We start from the raw sequence: 17,266 nt of genomic DNA, 5'->3' as shown, positions 1-17,266 counted from the left end.
TGGAAGCATGAAAAGAAAAACAAACAAACAAACAAGTGGTTCTGATATGATGTTGATATTAGGAACTCATTTTATATTAATGTATTGATTGTTCTATATGACGTTTCTATAAATATATACCGTCTTTTCGTCTCTCATTATTTATACATCGTCAAAAAAACGTTCACATGTACGTATGTACGTCTAGAGGCAAAAGCTATATCCTTTTCCGGATCTTGATTTCCAGCGCCCGCAAAGGGAGGTACAAGATCCCACTTAGCACCATGGCAACTTCAAATCCAATGTCGCCCGTGATCTTCGCAATCGGGCCCTGGAACCAAGTCTGCAACATGCACGGCACCACGAGCGCGAACGACAACGCACCCGCCGCTATAGCAGCCACACCACTCGGCAAGGCAGCAGCGTCGTTCCAAATGGTGGCATCGTACGAGGCATAATCACCTTTTCTAAAAACAACATGCTCGATAGCGATGATGGCCACAAACGTAGCGGACCAATATGATATGACTGCAGCGAAATTCTCAAGCGAGACGAAGAAACTTACCGCCGCCCGTATCGATACCGGTATGACGATTGCTATGAACACGATAGCGAATATGGCGCGGGGCACGCGCAGGAATATAGGCAGTAGAAGCTGGAAGTTCAGCGAGATGCTGTAGATGCTTGCGGCGATGTTACCGAGAGTAGAGAAGGTGAGTAAGACGATGATGAATTTGCCGAATCCGCCGGCAGAAGCGAGCATGGCGGCGAGAATCCCGCCGACGGAACCGGTTTCGTACGCTGAAGACCAGCTGGGTATGTTTGGTACTGCGCCACCTATTGCTGCGCCTAGGATCATTAGGGGTATATTTGGTAGACAGAGGCCGGCGTATACGGCTGCAAAGACGTGTTTTCTGTCATGCACGCGTTAGTTAGTTGTTGAGGGTGCCGGGAAGTGGGAAGCTCAAAAAACGTACGAGTTCACGCTTGGATGGAAGTAGGCGCAGTAATCTGAACTTAGCGCAGCCCAGGGAATAAGGAAGCCGGCAAGAAGCCCGCCGAACGATAGAATTGGTACTGCTGTTGCTGGCGGTGGGGTGTGCTGGTTAGCGAGGTACTTCCCTCCAAAACCCGTGGCGACCACGAGCGAGATCAGCGTGGGTATCCAGGCCCATTTCTCATAGTGGTATAGCACCCTATACCCGAAGAACGAAATGAACAGTGCCACGCAGGCTACGATAACGATGCCGACGTTTACGCTCAAATCGCCATTGATAGCTGAGAGAGTTTGTCCGCCAATCACGCAGTTGATGATCGTGAAGCCAGACATGGTTGACATGTTCAGCAGCACTACGATGTTGACTAGATATAACCTATCAACGGCGTTAGATGGACCATGCAACCAGGCCGGGGTATTTGGGAGGGGATGATGAGTTTGGCAAGGTATGGGCGTACCCATAGCTATAGCGGGCCTGTATCATTTGCCGCATGCCGGTCTTCGGTCCAAAGACGGAAAGGTATGCGGGTGGGACAGTGCATAGTAAGTTGAAGAAGATAATCACCAACGATGCATCGCGTAAGCTCAGTTTTAAACTCAACGTGCCAACCATGCCGGTTATAACGCTGTGGTCGTTGGTTAGCGGTGTTTTAGACAGTTCGACGTTTCACTGCAGGATGTATCGATCCAACGCACGGTAACAGGTTGCAGCTGATAGTGAACCAGAGGACGAATAGGCTGAATACATTCCTATCCGTCCGATCCTTGAGGTCAACGGGAATGATACCTCGGAGCTCGACACCCCATGATGCGAGACGGGACCAGAATGTAGATATGCAGCTTTGTACTGTTAGAGGGGCTGGGGCCGATGACTCGGTGGGTGGTGCTGAGTGTTTTTCGATGTCTTCGGGTGTGGAGGCCGTCCCGCCGGGAGATGGCAGTCTGTCTGGATGTGCCATTGATAGACTATACAAGGCCAAAAACACCAACACCTCCAAGCAGCCAGATGCATTAAATGATGAGATATTATCCAGAAGGAAATAAGATAAAAACGTCAAGAAAAAGGCGAACATTTTGCTTTGCCGAAGCTTGACTCACGTGCCGGCGGCTGCGCTTAAAACTTGCCCCGCTCGCGGCTAACACTAACTATTTATAGATCGCCGGCTATGTAACAATCGAGATCCAAGTCGAAGTTATATGCAAAAGGGAAAAAAAAAAAAAGGGGGGGGGGGGGGCGATGGTGTTAGCTCTGGAACATGACGACAGCTGAGTTCTTGACTACCTCTGGGCCCAATGTAGCAGCAAGTTCGGCCACGATGCCCTTGATGGCCTGTGGGTTCTTGACGCTCGACGTTTCCCACCCCACGAGGTCCTGTACCGTTAGTATGAAGACTTGGACAGAAAGAGTGGAAAAGAAGGTTGATAACGTACTATCATCTCGACAAGCATGCCACGAATGAGTAGATGCCAATGGTCAAGGTCGACGGTAGACTTTAGCTGCTGCACTGTCAAGACGCCCGGCATGTGCAGATCAAATAACGACATGGCATCTTCATCCGGTATGTCCTCGTAGACATCAGGTACTTGTTGGCCTGCAATTGAGAAGTAGCGTTGGTTGTCTAGTTTTGGGGCAAACACTTCATCCAGAGAGTGCCATTCGAACGTCTCTGGGTCTATGTGATGGATATTAGTTAGGTTGGGCGTTGATGTAATAGGGTAGGATGGGACGAACCCTGTATGTACTGTGGTCTGAAAGTGCCTTTGTACCGCATCTTAGGACACGAATGGATATAATACCCTGATTCTCTTAGCATATAATATAAATCATCGAGATTCAAGTTGAAAGAAAAAGGGGGTGATGAAATACCCATGTAGTAATGCTGGAAATGCATCTCTTGCGTCAAGGCAATCTCTCTCATGGCACTTATCTTGCCCAGCTCGAACTTTTCGTACTCGGGGTCATAGCTATCAAGGAAGGTCAGTTATATGAACCATGGCTAGAGGCAGGCCGGAGACGTACAAGATATACACCGAACTGACGGAGTGAGGGAGCAAGTCCAGTACCGCCACGGCAACCAGTTTCCCATCAATACGGTAGCACTGATGGTACGATCCTAGTTTTCGCTCAACTGTAGTGGTACTTCCGTCTTCCTGGGTGATGGTATGTTTGACTGTCTTCTGTTTGATGCCGGAGCACAAGAAACGCTTGAAATCCGAGTGTTTCCAGCGAGACTCATGCTCTTTATGTATGGTAGTCTGATACCTCAGGAACAGCTCGAACCTACCACGAGTTACGTTAACCGAACGTCATCCAAGGCACATAAAAGGAGATAAAACTGGGGCAACCTACTTGGCTACTGAAAATGAGTCTGATTCAAGGTTGATTTCGAACTTGTGCGCTGGCTCGATGGTCCTCTTGGTAAGCGGGTTGACAGGCCTGGGCAGGGAAGGGTACTCCATCTCATGGACCCGCTGGCCGAGATCGAATGTCTGGTTATGTCTTTTTTTCTCCTGCCTTGATCGAGGACACAGACGTGCTGCAGCATGGACATACTCTGCACCCAGCACGAACGCAGTCCATCTGTTCAGCGCCTTTCTCTGGTCTCGGCGGGGTTTATATTGACTCGGATCCAACCTGGTCACTGTCAGTATGCATGGGTTTACAATAGGAAAGAAAAAAAAGAGAGAGAGGAGGCTACCTTATGGTGTAGTGAGGGCAGCAGGAGCGGGCGAGGTTGGGCTTGTAGTAGAGAGATCCGGACCTGCGCCATCCGCGGTCCATGAGGGCCTCGTACTCCTCGACGCGGACGGCAGTGGAGGATGCGTAGTAACTTGCGCCTTTCCAGTCAGCATGCACCGCTTCATCAGGGGATCAGAGGTGTCTCGGGGTATAAGAAGTGAGTAAGAGGTGACTGACTGCCCTCTGCCCTTTTGCAGTATCCGCAGGTGTTTCTCTGGTAGCCTATTATTTTGACTAGGGGTCAGCGTAGCCAACTTGTAAGCGGGCGAGTGGTCTGCCTACCCATGGGCGAGAAGTAGGACATCTCCGTCATCTTGAGGTCTGCCATGCTGTCTTCTACCGTTTATTTTTTATTTTTATTATTATTAATGTTATTTATCCTATGTCATTAGTCTATTATCTTCTTCGCCTCTTTCTATCTCGTCGTCGCTTTTCTTTTATTTACTTCAACAACGTGAGGCCGTGGAAGCATCACGTGATTATACTATTACTAAGCATCTAACTGTAAGAAAAGAAAAAGACGAAAAAGACGAAAGAAAGCAAAAGACGGCAGAGTAAAAGAAGAGAAGAAGAATAGAAGAAGAGAAGAAGAGAAGAATAGAAGAAGAGCTGGATGGGAGTCCCAGAGGCAAAGAGCAGATGTCATGTCATGTCATGTCAGGCCTTGGTGGATGTGACAGGGCGCCGGGGAAGCCCATCAACGAGGAGGAAAAAGCAACGATAAAAGAAAAGAAAAGAAAAGAAAAAAAGGACAAGAGAAAACACCCGAGAGAGACGCCATCATCCCTGAGAGCATCCCTGAGAGCATCCCTAGCATCCCGTCCACAGTCGAGTCCATCCGCCCGTCTGGCACCGTCTTCGCCTCGCCTCCTCCGTCCGCCGCCCTCGCCTTCGTCTCCCGGGCGGTGAAAGCGAGCAGGGAAGATGCAGGCCAGCTCCAGGGGGCCCCAGCAAGAGGAGCCCAGCAGCAGCCCAGCAGGGAGGCCCAGCAAGGGACCGACAAGCTCGATAGATAAGTAGAGGACGCGAGCTGTGGCCAGTAAGAAGCCATCGTAAATCGATCTCTCGCCGTCGTTTCTCCTCCTGCAGTCCTGCAGCCTGTCTGTCTGTCTCTGCAGTCTGCATTTCTCTGCTGTCGCCGTCGCTGGCCTGCTGGCTCTTCCTATTACGTAGTTGACTGCGCTAGTCCCTATTCTGCCTTTACCTCTGCTCGACCTCCTCCGTCTTCTGCTCTTCTGCTCTGCTCCGCTATTCTCCTCCTCCTCCGCCGCTCTTCTACCGCTCGACGGCTGCTTCTTCTGCTTCTTCGACTCTGCTCCCAACGCCCGCCTGTCCCGCCTGTCCCTCCTGTCTCTGCCATGGCGACTCGCACGATGGAAGCCCGAACTGGCCGGACAAACCAGCGTAAGAAGCTCCCAGCCCGGGGTTCGCGCACGTGTTCCCTCTTCGCTCTCTGTCCTCGCTCTGCCTGCTATGCCCGCCGCCGCTCTACGCACTGAAGAGATGGGAAGATATCAGACTGTATCATGATGATAATGATAATAAAGGGACACCGACGCTGACAGCTTCTTCTTCTTCTTCTCCTCCAGGCTACTCTCCCGCCGGCGAACGCCTCGTCGCAGGCGTCGTCCCCCTCTCCCCAGACAAGTCCAAGGTCCTGCTCATCCAATCCGCCCGCCCCGGCGCCTGGGTGCTCCCCAAGGGCGGCTGGGAACTCGACGAGCCCTCCGCCCAGGTCGCCGCCGTCCGCGAGGCCTGGGAGGAGGCCGGCGTCGTCTGCACCGTCACCTCCGACCTGGGCAAGATCCCCGACATGCGCAGTGCCACCCAGATATCGGCCAAGGCGCCCCGCGTGCTCTACCAGTTCTTCGAGGTGCGCGTCGACCGCGAGGAGAGCCAGTGGCCCGAGATGCACAAGCGGAAGAGGCAGTGGGTGACCTACTCGCAGGCTGCCGCGGCCCTGGTCGCCCGGCCGGAGCTGCTCGATGCCCTCAACCGGAGCTCCATCAAGCGGTGACTCTTGACCGCAGAACCCCCGCTGACATATGACATACATACCCGACCGTGACGATGACTTGACTCTCTCGATGTTATCCTCCTCCTCCTCCTCCTCCTCCGCTTCCTTCTCCCCCGCATTTACTTTTACTACATATCTTTGGACATCTCTTTTGGATATTATTCTTTTTTTAATCTTTTTACTTTTTTTTTTTGTTTCTTTTGCCCTCTTTTCTTTTTTCTGCCTTTTCTTTTAACCGCCTTATCCTCCTCCCTGCATCATTGGCATCGTTTTTTTCCTGACAAAAAAGCATTGGTTCACGAGTTTCGGTCTTTACTTGCATAGCATACTTGCCCTGTTTTCTTTTTTTGCTTCTTTTGGATATGGTCTGGTGATAGAGATAGAAAACAGTTGATACCGAAAAGCATAGAATGGGACGGCGTTTCTCTCTTCTTCCCCTCCTTGCTCTTATACTCCCTATAACTCCTATCAACTCCTAAGTACTCCGTAATACTGCTGGTCTTTAGGTTGCTTCCATCGGGACCAATTTTTTTGATAGTCGGATAAATGTTGTTACTTCCGACTGACTAATAAATTATTAAGCTTAATATTGATGACTAAGTGATGATTAATTTACTGACTAAATATAATGAGTAAGATTTGGGATGACTAAGTGTCCTTACTAAGCAGAGCTCGAACTCGTTCAAATTAACGACTCCGTCAATTATCATCACCAACGGCACTGCAGCTGCTTCACTCTACTCGACGACATCTACAACTTGCTACCCCCCGAGACCACGCTTAATACCACCCTTGATACTACTGAGCCGCCTCATACCTAGCCATATCCATCCACCATGGACTACGACGCCATGGACATAGAGCCCCAAGGGCCCCAAGTCACCGTCCGCGAAGTGAGCTTATTATATCCTATACCCTCAACCCATAGGCAATAGGGCTCCCCCAACCTAACATCTTCCCCCCAGGCAGAGCCATACCGAGTCGACTTCCGTCTCAGTTCCGTCGACCTCGCCTTTGCCAACTCCTTCCGTCGCACCATCCTCGCCGAAATCCCCACCGTCGCAATAGACGTCGTCGAGATAGAAGTAAACACCTCCGTCCTGCCCGATGAATTCATCTCCCATCGTCTCGGCCTGATACCCCTCTGCTCGAAAAACTGCGACACAGACATGCTGTATTCGCGAGACTGCGACTGCGAAGCCGGCTGTGCGCGCTGCGTCATCAACCTCTCGCTACATGCCAAATGCACCACGGAGGAAATCATGAAAGTGTATGCCAGGGATCTGGTTGTTGTAGGCGACCGCGCAAACGAGTGGGTTGGCAATCCCGTGGTTACGGATCCCGAGGGGAAAGGACCGATCATATGCAAGCTTCGAAGAGGGCAGGAGGTCAAGTTCAATTGTATTGTGAAGAAGGGCATTGCAAAGGAACACGCCAAGTGGGCGCCGACAGCGGCGGTTGGGTTCGAGTATGATCCGCATAATAACCTGCGTCATGTGGATTATTGGTTCGAAGAGGACCCCGTCAAGGAATGGTAAGTATCTGTCTTGGAACATGGCGCTGGTCGTTAGACCTCAACTCTTCTCTGAGATAGGTCAGTGTATTAACTGCGGTGTATAGGCCATTATCTGCGAACGCAGGATGGGAAACAGCCCAGCCCAAGGACCTCCCGTTCAACTACGACGCTACCCCCAACACATTCTACATCGATATAGAAAGTATAGGAAACCTCGAACCCGACGCAGTGGTGCAGCAGGGTATCATCATGATGCAACGGAAGCTCGCTGAGATCATTTCCGGCTTGACGGGCTCCGATGGACAGGGCGGCATGGTTAACGGTGGAGTCGATCAAGACGGTGCTGGCGCCAGGAGTCCGGATGCATATGAGCCGCCGGAAGGTATCGATGGCGGGTTCACTGCCTACGGGGGTGCGAATGGAGCTGGCCCTGGTGCTGGGCCGGGTGCCGGCGGGAGTGGGAGCGTCTGGGGCGGGGCAGGTGGTGCGACGCCGTACGGTGCGACGCCTTATGGTCAGGGATACGGCTTTTAATTGCTTGCTTGCTTACTTTGCTTACATTTCCATTTACCTTTTTTTACCTTTACTTCGGTGGGTGCTTTTGGGTGTTCGGGCGTGGGGGTTGGCTGGGGAAACGTTGTATTATAAGATAAAAGCGAAGGCATTGCTCGTTTGGCTATTTACTTTATTTTTTTTGTTTAATCATTTTTCAACCCAGGTAGAGACTGAGGGAAGATATGCCTAGGTAGTAGTTAAATATGCTATGCTACGAAAAATATGTCCTATACATGAAGTATTAGAAGATGACGAATAGAAATATCAAAAATAAAATAAAGATAAAAATAAAAACCAAACAATCTGTGCCTCGCTGTTAGTATACATCTACTCCCAGCCTTGAACAGTTACTCACCTTGTATTCCTCCCTAACACGCCTATCAAAAACGCCGTGGCAGTCCGTCCGGGGGTCGACCATCCCATGCAAGATATTCAGAGTATCACATATAGAGACAATAAAGGACACTTTTTTTTTTTCTCTCACTTCTCTTCCATGTCCTCGATGTCAGCCTTCTCGCCTTCGCCCTCCCCGTCTGCATCTCCATCAACCAACGCATTCCCTCCAACTCGTCGACCAGCCCCATAAACCATCTCCATCAACTTAGCCTTCTGCTTATCCCTGACTTCCTTAAGGTAATCGTGCGCTCCATCCAGCCCCTTTATCTGTCCATGGATAATCATCTCCATCGCATTCTCTCCTCCAGCTGCATCTTCACCAGAGCCTCCGACACCACCGCCATGTGCGGAGGTGGTACTTATGCCCACCAACGGACCAAGTGTCATGCCCATTGAACTATTGCCGCCTCTGAGAAGGGGGCTGACAAGCTTGCGCCGGAGGGCTTCGAGGTTTGCTTTCAGCGCGAGGAGTCTGCCTCGGTGGTCCATGAGTAAATGCTTGTTTGCGACTGTCCGTTGGCGCACGGAGGAAAGCAGGCGTCGGTTTTTCTCATATTTGCGCAGTGCCATTGCATTAGAGCCCAGGACGCGAGTCCATAGGGATGAAAGCAGTTCTCCCTCAGCGCGCTCTTGGGCGTTGGATTCTCGAACAACGGTGCGCTGCAGGTTGAGGAATTGTCTGTCTATGGACTCGAAGAGGGTGAAAAGGGAGGTGGAGTGGGTTAGTTCGTTGTTTATGCTTTCTTCAAGCACCGAGAGCAGCTCGGTGAAGGCGTGGGTTAGTGTTAGCTGGGTGCGCTGGGAGCGGGTGCGGCCGAATAGTGCCGTTATCAACGAGCCTAGACGTGTGGGGATGGGTGCAACGGGCATATCGGCCATTGTTTCGTTGCTGAGCCCGTGGCTTGCATTGGCCGATAGGCTGGTTGGTAGTGTTTCAAGCACACCCAGACGTGACAGCATGTTGTGGAAATTATCGAAAAATATCGACGATAGGGTATTGGGTGGTTGAGATGAGAGTGCTTCGAGCTCTCTTCGTGCCCATTCCATCACGATTAGAATGGAATCAATGTCTGCGTCGACATTGGCGAAGAACCGCGTGAGCTCCAGCGAGAGCGAGTTCAGCGATTGAGACAGCTCGTCTAGTTCTCTCACTATGATCGGGGCACTTGTCATGTTTGTTCCCCGTACGGACTCAGCCAGGTCCCATACTGCAACCCCGGTCTCCTGCAACGTCCCAATCTGCTGCACGCCATTCTCTGAATAATATATCAGCGGCTCAAATGACCTTGTGAAGCTGGATAACTTGACAATGTCTGGCACAGGTGGTAGCGGCGGCGGCAAAAACAATGCCCGCATGAATGTAAGTGATATCAGCGCAACCGCCACGGAGAGTAATGTCGACGATCTGGTCTGTGTCATCGAATCGAACTTTGCTCCCATGTAGTTGAAGAATGCAACAAAGGGTTCGCGATGTTGGACTTCAGCGCGGACTGCAAATCGGATATCTAGACGGTCAATAAGTCATGGTTCCAAGTAAATTCTGGAAAAAAGCAAGCCATCTTACAATTCGTAATCGACTCAGGCTCTTTCTCCGGTTTGCAGTCAGAGACTGCCTTGAACTCGTGTTTATCACCTTTGTTCCTCTCGTCCGCTTCTATAGTTGAAGTTGCTGTCGCCTTTGGGGCTGCTTCTGTTCTGCTTTCTGGAGACGGACTTGGAGAACGGCCTTTGACCGGTGAATCTGTTCCCTGGGGTAGTGGTATGGTAGCTGGTAATATTAGTTCACTTGTCTCTTCCTTCAGCGTCACTGTTGCCGTGGTCGTCGATGTCGGCTTCTCAGGCGCATCCTCATACTGAGGACTGACTTCCCTGGACCGTGTCCCAGGGCTGTGTGGTTGCAAATGCTCTGGTTTAAAGTCGGGCTGGTTACGCATGTACGGCTGCTGTCTGTACCATGCTGCGCCAGCCATCATTGCTGGATGATACCCTAGAGCTGAATGCTGTTTAGGCGTTTGATATTCTGGCCTGGTGAACGTGGCCCGTAGACCAGGCGGAGACCATGGGCTGCTTGACCGAGAGATGTTCCCATCTTGCTCAGATGGAGAAGCATCTGAAATACCCGAGCGAAAGCCGGAATGTTGCGACGGAAGACCGAAGAACGGCGACCGGTGCGCGTACTGTTCTTCAAAGTCTTCTAGCGAGGCATCGAGGGACGGATGGTCATCAAAGACGTTGTCCAGATCATGTATGGGATCCGTTGCCATCATGGCAGCGACGTCTCCCTCTCTTTTGTTACTTCAGCTATGCGCTGGCCGTGTAGTTCTTTTGCGCGGCGGGGGGAAGTGCTTCGTTTCACCCAGACCCGGTAGACGCCTTAGAAACGACTGTCCTGCTGTCAATGATGGGTTGATCGGGTACGACGTTTTGTATGCCCGTCGATATCTTGATGTCTCTCGATATCTCTTGTTCTAGAGTCAGATTGATGTTTGCGACTATGCTCACAAGGTAGGTATCTTCCCCCTTACCCTTGGATGGAAAAGCAGAAACAACGTAGAGACACAAAAGATGTTGCGACAACCTTGCGTAGTTATCGATAAGAAAAAAGCGACTGCTGCCTTGCGTAGGCCAGAGAATGAGAAAGATAAAGGGTCGTATCTCAGACCGTTCACTGTTGAAGATGCGATCGGTGCGATGCGATGCGCTGTCCGTTGTGTAAGAAACACGGTTCAGATGAATCCAGAGCAGAGGATCAAATTCAAACTGGGCAGTTATACATTCAGAGATACTCAGAGGGACTTTCTCTGGAACATTCATTCATGAGACCTGAGGTCTTATTCTTGAGTCTTTTCAGTTCTTCGTATTTGGTTTTCAAACAGGCGCGATATCGATAGCCGCCGCCAGTATTCACCAGTTCAGCCTGGATCGTCAGTCTTTTTAGTTCTGTAGTTATGGCTCGTGTACTTATTTTATTTAAAATCGGCAGCACTTCTTCCTCTCTTGACAGTAGAATATAACGCTCTGCAGCTGTTCAAGAGATGAAGCCGAAGTAGTTGAGAGTTGCGGCCGAAGTCGAAGTCGAGGCCGGACAACCCAGGAACTTGCGTCACGTTATCATGAACTGCGAGAGATCCCCGCCCTTCTCGTCTCTGCAGAAGCTCGAGAATCATCGCTGGCCCTCTCCGGACTCGCAACTGGCCCGGGTCTTACAGGGTAACTCCGCCGGGCGCATGGTTGGCTGGAGATGCAGCCAACTGACCTGCACTCTCAGCCAGTAATCGGGCCTGGTGGCGGTGGCTGGTCCAATAATGCGACGGGAAGCCGTGTTTCATCTGCCATGCCTGCATCTTATGATGTTACTTATTGGCCAGGATGCTGGTGCTCTTGATGCTTCTTCGTAGTTGTTGAGAGCGAGCCCTTGCACCATCAAGCTCATCGCTAGTTCTCATATCAGGTTCAAGGCGGGATGCCACTCCTGTACCCCTTCCCTCCAGTTGTTTGTCCCAAGGACAGCCTTTAAGATCTTCGTATAAGAAATGCTCGCTGCTGCCTGGCTCAAGATCGTCATCTAGTCGTTGGAACCGTGAGAGAGCATGAGGGGAGCCATTTTCTGATATCCACACCCAGCACCGCTAGAGCCATGTACAAGTATCATATGACCTCTCCTCAGACCAAGCCTGAGCTGGCTATCCTCCACTGTCTAGCGGCAAAAAACCGGGAGTCGTTGATGCGTCAGCATCCCGGTTGACCGGTAGGATAAGACTTTTGTCGAGATTCTGTTGAATAACGTCTGCTATCGGCTTGACTTTCGCAGTAGGTGAGCATACCCCAGGCTGCGCGTACGCAGTAAGGTCAACATAGAAGCGACAACGATCTTCTTGTTCGACGGGTATAAGATCTTTATGTATCATCTCAGGTCTGTTGATATTCTTGGGCCTTGACTGCCAGGGTGGCTCTCGCTCCGCACTTTACGCTGATACTCAGATTGTCTTTCTCTTGGCCGTCTCCATCTCAGCATCCTGAGGAAGAGACATATGTGCATCACATTAATATCTTGGAGTCTTGTCCGATATCACAGGTGTCTTCCACGGCCTGGAGTTGTTGGTTTATGTTGGAGTTGAAAGACTGTGGTTGAAATAACCTTAAATACTCTAATGGCATCACCATCCAATATAGGCTGTGGGTACGGAGTACAACCTGCGTCTTCAAGCAAGCAAACTCCGGGTTGGACCCATTGCTTTAAATCATTATTGGTTTGCTAGAGATGATTAATAGAGAATTATGCACATAACATTGAAGTTTTAAGGGTGGGAGCTCTTTCTATTCAATAACCTATGATTGTACCGCTAGCTATAACATACCAGTACGGCTCGTAAGGTACCGTTTATTCAGGATAGAAAGCAGAATGTACTGATTAATAATGAACTGAGAGCGGAGACTATATATTCATTTTATCGTAAGGTGACCCTCGAGTAGCAGGACACGACATCAAAAGGAGACATGTTACAGGTTGGTGGGAGAGAACGGGAGTCAGAGAAACAAGATTCCCTTGGTCTATCAGAGGTACAGTACTATGAAACAACAACATAACAATAAAAACACAAGACGAAGAAAAGGAGTAACATCTAAGTGGGAAGAAAATGTTCTTTTGGTATTATTGGTACATGCCACCTTCTATTTTTTTCCTGGGTCCTCATAATTCGTCCATTCCGTTGTTGTGTGGGCGAAGGTAAGGAATGGTAGAGAAACAGTGGAATATTAGGCGGAGATAGTATACGGAAGAGTGAGATGGTACAGGTGGGTTGGTGTGTCATGGAGAGAAGGCGGGTTGAAATGTTTATTTGGTGTTCTCTTTGAGGAAGCTGTGCGATTGTTAGATGCATTACCATCAAAAATAATGGGGCAGACTGAACATACGTGATGAGGTCGTTGCGGTCCTTGGCCTTCTTGAGACCACCAAAGGCCATCTTGGTACCGGGGATGTACTTCTTTGGGTTCTCGAGGTACTCGAACTATGAAAAGATTAGAATACCGCTTGCTGGTTAAAAGGCGAGGTAAACTTACGAGAGTATTTTCGTCCCAGGTGACACCTTTCTGCTTGTTGGCGTCGGTGTAGGAGAAACCCTCGACCTGGCCGGACTTGCGCCCGAAGAGGCCATAAAGGTTGGGGCCGACCTTGTTGGCGCCGCCATCTTCTAGGGTGTGGCAGGAAGCACAGCGGGTCTAGAGACATGTTAGCTGGGGAAGAAGTAAAGCAAATATTGAGGTGCTTTTTACTGACCTTGAAGAGACCAGCACCCTTGGAGGCATCACCTGGAAGACGGGCAGGTTTGTTAGCTTTATCCATCTCTTTCAAAAGCTCCTGTGGTTTCTGCTGCTCTCTGCGCTTTTCATCTTCAACAAGGCTATCAATAACTGACAGCGCCCAGATAGAGCATGTTGCACACATGATGAGCGTTATAAGAAGCAACAGATAACAGATAGCATGTAAGAGAGTGAGATAGACAGTGCAGCTCAGAGAGAATAACAAGATGCCAGGTAGGTGTTGATAAGCCTTACTGACTTTGATATCAGTAGGACAGAGAGATAGGATAGGGACTCATGCATGGGACTGTCTGGCTGTAAACTAGCCCTTGCCTTTATCCTTCACTCTGGAGCTACAGCAGCAGCAAACAAGCAGAGTGAAGTAACAACCAGGTCATTATGTCCATCCCAATTATTCCTATCGCTATCCGGCATCTCCACTATTGTTCTCCAAGCTGCACCGAGCTCTCCTTTGCTGTCCTTTTGCTTAGAGCCAGCTCAATCCAACAACTTACCAGCAGAGAAAGAATCAGCACCCTTGGCCATTGTGTCAGAGTATGTGTGCGAGACGGAAACGAAGGTTCGGTATAGTCCAAAAGACGTCGATTGAGGGTATATAGAGTCGTGTGTTTGATAAATGCAGCGGATTGATGGAAGGAAGAAAAGTTGAATTCGAAGCAAAAAAAGTTGAAAAGTTTTATTTCTTGACGTAGAAAAAGAAAAAGCACGTGTTTTGGCCAGATGACGGAGGAGCGCGGGTTTAGGGAGACGCTGATTGGTTAAGACCGAAGAATAGCCAATCAGAGAGCTGTATTAGTCACGGGCTTGGCAGTTACCGGGAAAAGCCGGAGAGACTCGGGCCGAAGTTTATCCTTCACGTGACTGAATAGACCTGAGTAAGGGACGGTAAGGAGGCGATGATGCTGTGTAAAAAGGGGCCGGGGAGGCTAGATGATGATACGGATGGAGAGCGAAAGGATATACTTGATAGTTAATACGGGATAGTAATAATGGCATGGGCGAGAAGAGAGAACAAGCGAGGTGGCCATACTAGGAGCAAAGTGCAACTAGGTTGAAGTACTTTGCCAGCAACTGTTAAATTGCTATCAGCAGAGTCTAGTTAAACAATAGGCGTAGACCATCGGTATTGAACTGGAATCCATCTTTATTCATAGTGGCTTCAACTGCTGTCTCGACATCAAATGATCAACCAATCAGATTAAAGGGAGCCTCAAAAGTCAAAAACATATCACGTGATATATAAATCTCAACTTTCATGACAGCGACGAAGTAGAAAAGAAGAGCAGGATAGAAGATAGAATCTCTTCAAACTAGCAGCGGGGAGTAACGGAGGCGGCACAATGGCTGCTTCATCAAGCATACCGTCCTTTCTCCTCCCGCGAGGAGGTCTCTCTCAGTCCTCACTGCAATATCTCCGAACCACACCACGAAGAACGCTCCGCCGTTATGCAAACTTCTCGTCTTCCTCAGCCTCTCATGCTGCTCCTACAAAGCCCAGAGTGCTGGAGAAACCAGACAAATTTCGCCCTCCATCCCACCCCGCTCGCCGAGTGGTTAATCCCAACAAGTCACCCAGGAACTACCCCGGCCCTCCTCCAACCGCAAAGGAGATAGAAGATCGCAAGACGAAGAGATACCCCAACATGTTCCCTCCGGAGGGTACAGTGCTATTTAAGTTTCTCACCAACAAGGGTATTCATGTCTGGATATCGATGGTAAGCACTAGCGTGAATCTATCAAGTCACATCAAAATCTTAACGGTGTTGAACAGAGCGTCCTTTTCTCCCTTGCATATTTCACTTGGTCGACGAACTTTAAACGCACATCTCCATACGCACATCTATTACCAGGCTGGTCTCAGCTATTCTCGAGCCCAATGAGTACTATATCTCAATTCTTTACAGTGATGAAGATGCACGCCGAGCATACTACGGTGATATCAAAGGAGAAGCGGAAGCGGATTTCGGATGACATTGATAAACGCAAGGAGTACCGTATTGCCCATGGGCTGGAAGAAGATGATAGAGTGAAGGCGGATGATGCGCAGGCTGCTGAAGGGGCTGAGAATGCTGTGGTAGAGGGCGCGGATAACGTCCAGAGCGTGAGTTCAGAGGGGACTGCACCAATGAGAAAGCCAAAGAGATGGCTGGGCATCTGGTGAGAAATTAGAGAGCCCATTTAACTTTTTTATTGGGAGATAGGGGTTACTTGAATTTCCCTAGTGTATACTATGTTACGATAAGCGTTTTTTGGAGGATTAGATTCTGTTGATTCGTTTGTAGAATGTCATGTATTCATGCTCACTTGAGGCCTGGTGCATGTACTTCCTGCTACCGTAGAGCTGCTATCGGATGGTGGCTGTTGTCCAACGGAGCCTCGTCAATCTGCTCACAGGTTGTTGACACCGGGCCTAGCGCAGAAGTCTCTGGCAAGCCATTCTGTGGCTGGCGTGTTTAAACAATTGCCTCGTGCAGGAGTAATAGTTATATCCCTTTTCTCACACTCTATTCAGTCAACATCCACCATCTCCAGTCCCTCCATGACCTCATCACCCACACCGCCAGGTTGAAGAACCAACTTGGCAATCCTTGAAACAACTTCCCTCTTCACTCCACCGCGGCGAGGAGTCCAAACCCCCTCACTCTCAGTACTCGCAGAAAAGTTGCTAGTGTCGGCAGCCGTGAGTCCTATCGTAGCTGCATTAATGGCATCCGGTACTCCAGGATGTGTCATACGGGCTGGTGGATCAATTGTTCGGATAGCAAGTAGTTTTAAGCCCCCGCGACCTGTTGTCTGTTTGTTCTCATCTCGAGCAACAGAGACACAGAAGACAGAGTCAGCTACAGCAATTTCCTCTCTACTTGGATCAAATATCACATTTTGTCCAACGGAAATAACTAGAAGAGATATCGGCGGGCGGAATATATGCTGTGTAGGAGAGGTTTTAGACGTTTTACGAGGGTATAAGTATTCAGCTGCGTCCCAATCGTCGTCAAACATTGGGTCTTCTTCGTCTTTTGATATTAGCCGCGGGAGCTTGGTAGATAGTAGTGCGAGATGTGTCGTTAGAGATAGCAACGGTAGAGGGTATGATAGCGGCGGGGATAGAAGTAATATCTGAACACATTAGTAGACTGTAGCTCACAATATGCTTGTGGCAAGGAACTCACGTCAACGTAGATCCTCCAATGCCAGCCCTGGTTGATAACCAGCCTCTCCTTTAAACCACCTGATTCCGCTAATGATCCGGATCCAGACTGTATGAGGCCCTCCCTCATCATCTCTGCCAAAAATACAGGTAACGGGTCATCATCTCTCAAGTCCGGAATCTCAATGGACATCTCGACCCACGAGCCGGATCCCGACACTTTTATCTTCCCTCCACTTGACTCTTTATCTTCATCTTCGCCCTCGTGCTCCTGCGCCGTGCTCTGCTCCAGTGTGCTCACAAACACTGTCTTCTCTACTTCCGCTTTAACTCCCACAATTGCTTGTGTTCCGTCGGCAAATCCTATGCGCGCGCTACCATTCGCATTCGGTACTATGTTTGTTTCTGCTGTTAATGGCCGAAATTGTGTTGCTGAGCGGCCATCTGGTCGAATTGGGTTTTTGGGATACGAGAGTGAGGTGTGAAGGTAGGATAACTCTGCTGGTGAAAAGTTTGAGACCTGGAGCGTAGAACTTGGTGGTGCGGGGGCCATCTCCGCGGTATCTTAACTTATTACTGATATCCCGCTTAGCAGA

At 49.8% G+C, this 17,266-nt stretch overlaps 8 protein-coding genes across 8 annotated transcripts; 2 read left to right on the top strand and 6 right to left on the bottom strand.

Annotated features, from left to right (window-relative positions):
* Nucleotides 1-196: 196 nt before the first annotated feature.
* On the bottom strand, nt 197-1,318 carry ARB_04833 (purine-cytosine permease, putative; the record flags this gene model as incomplete). Its single annotated transcript, XM_003016498.1, has 2 exons — nt 197-893; nt 957-1,318. 2 exons carry the CDS (start codon nt 1,316-1,318, stop codon nt 197-199), a joined length of 1,059 nt encoding a protein of 352 aa, XP_003016544.1.
* A 901-nt stretch (nt 1,319-2,219) lies between these two features.
* On the bottom strand, nt 2,220-3,436 carry ARB_04832 (uncharacterized protein; the record flags this gene model as incomplete). Its single annotated transcript, XM_003016497.1, has 5 exons — nt 2,220-2,348; nt 2,408-2,649; nt 2,709-2,941; nt 2,997-3,257; nt 3,327-3,436. The coding sequence occupies 5 exons, from the start codon at nt 3,434-3,436 to the stop codon at nt 2,220-2,222; spliced, it is 975 nt and encodes a 324-aa protein (XP_003016543.1).
* A 927-nt stretch (nt 3,437-4,363) lies between these two features.
* Nucleotides 4,364-6,443, bottom strand: ARB_04831 (uncharacterized protein; the record flags this gene model as incomplete). The annotated part of the gene is made up of 4 exons (XM_003016496.1): nt 4,364-5,063; nt 5,213-5,961; nt 6,063-6,299; nt 6,396-6,443. The coding sequence occupies 4 exons, from the start codon at nt 6,441-6,443 to the stop codon at nt 4,364-4,366; spliced, it is 1,734 nt and encodes a 577-aa protein (XP_003016542.1).
* Nucleotides 6,444-6,569: 126 nt separating this feature from the next.
* On the top strand, nt 6,570-7,783 carry ARB_04830 (uncharacterized protein; the record flags this gene model as incomplete). Its single annotated transcript, XM_003016495.1, has 3 exons — nt 6,570-6,626; nt 6,669-7,267; nt 7,354-7,783. The coding sequence occupies 3 exons, from the start codon at nt 6,570-6,572 to the stop codon at nt 7,781-7,783; spliced, it is 1,086 nt and encodes a 361-aa protein (XP_003016541.1).
* Nucleotides 7,784-8,284: 501 nt separating this feature from the next.
* ARB_04829 (uncharacterized protein) lies at nt 8,285-11,014 on the bottom strand (the record flags this gene model as incomplete). The annotated part of the gene is made up of 3 exons (XM_003016494.1): nt 8,285-9,705; nt 9,765-10,486; nt 10,563-11,014. 3 exons carry the CDS (start codon nt 11,012-11,014, stop codon nt 8,285-8,287), a joined length of 2,595 nt encoding a protein of 864 aa, XP_003016540.1.
* Nucleotides 11,015-13,034: 2,020 nt separating this feature from the next.
* Nucleotides 13,035-13,646, bottom strand: ARB_04828 (uncharacterized protein; the record flags this gene model as incomplete). Its single annotated transcript, XM_003016493.1, has 4 exons — nt 13,035-13,059; nt 13,115-13,209; nt 13,262-13,420; nt 13,479-13,646. The coding sequence occupies 4 exons, from the start codon at nt 13,644-13,646 to the stop codon at nt 13,035-13,037; spliced, it is 447 nt and encodes a 148-aa protein (XP_003016539.1).
* Nucleotides 13,647-14,862: 1,216 nt separating this feature from the next.
* ARB_04827 (uncharacterized protein) lies at nt 14,863-15,683 on the top strand (the record flags this gene model as incomplete). Its single annotated transcript, XM_003016492.1, has 2 exons — nt 14,863-15,237; nt 15,264-15,683. The coding sequence occupies 2 exons, from the start codon at nt 14,863-14,865 to the stop codon at nt 15,681-15,683; spliced, it is 795 nt and encodes a 264-aa protein (XP_003016538.1).
* A 347-nt stretch (nt 15,684-16,030) lies between these two features.
* On the bottom strand, nt 16,031-17,223 carry ARB_04826 (uncharacterized protein; the record flags this gene model as incomplete). The annotated part of the gene is made up of 2 exons (XM_003016491.1): nt 16,031-16,639; nt 16,693-17,223. The coding sequence occupies 2 exons, from the start codon at nt 17,221-17,223 to the stop codon at nt 16,031-16,033; spliced, it is 1,140 nt and encodes a 379-aa protein (XP_003016537.1).
* Between the last annotated feature and the right edge of the window lie 43 nt (nt 17,224-17,266).

This window comes from Trichophyton benhamiae, assembly GCF_000151125.1.
Source record: "Trichophyton benhamiae CBS 112371 chromosome Unknown contig01989.5, whole genome shotgun sequence".
Lineage (NCBI taxonomy): Eukaryota > Fungi > Ascomycota > Eurotiomycetes > Onygenales > Arthrodermataceae > Trichophyton > Trichophyton benhamiae.
The sequence above is the reverse complement of the archived record's forward strand: the minus strand, read 5'-3'. Positions and strand labels throughout refer to the sequence as shown.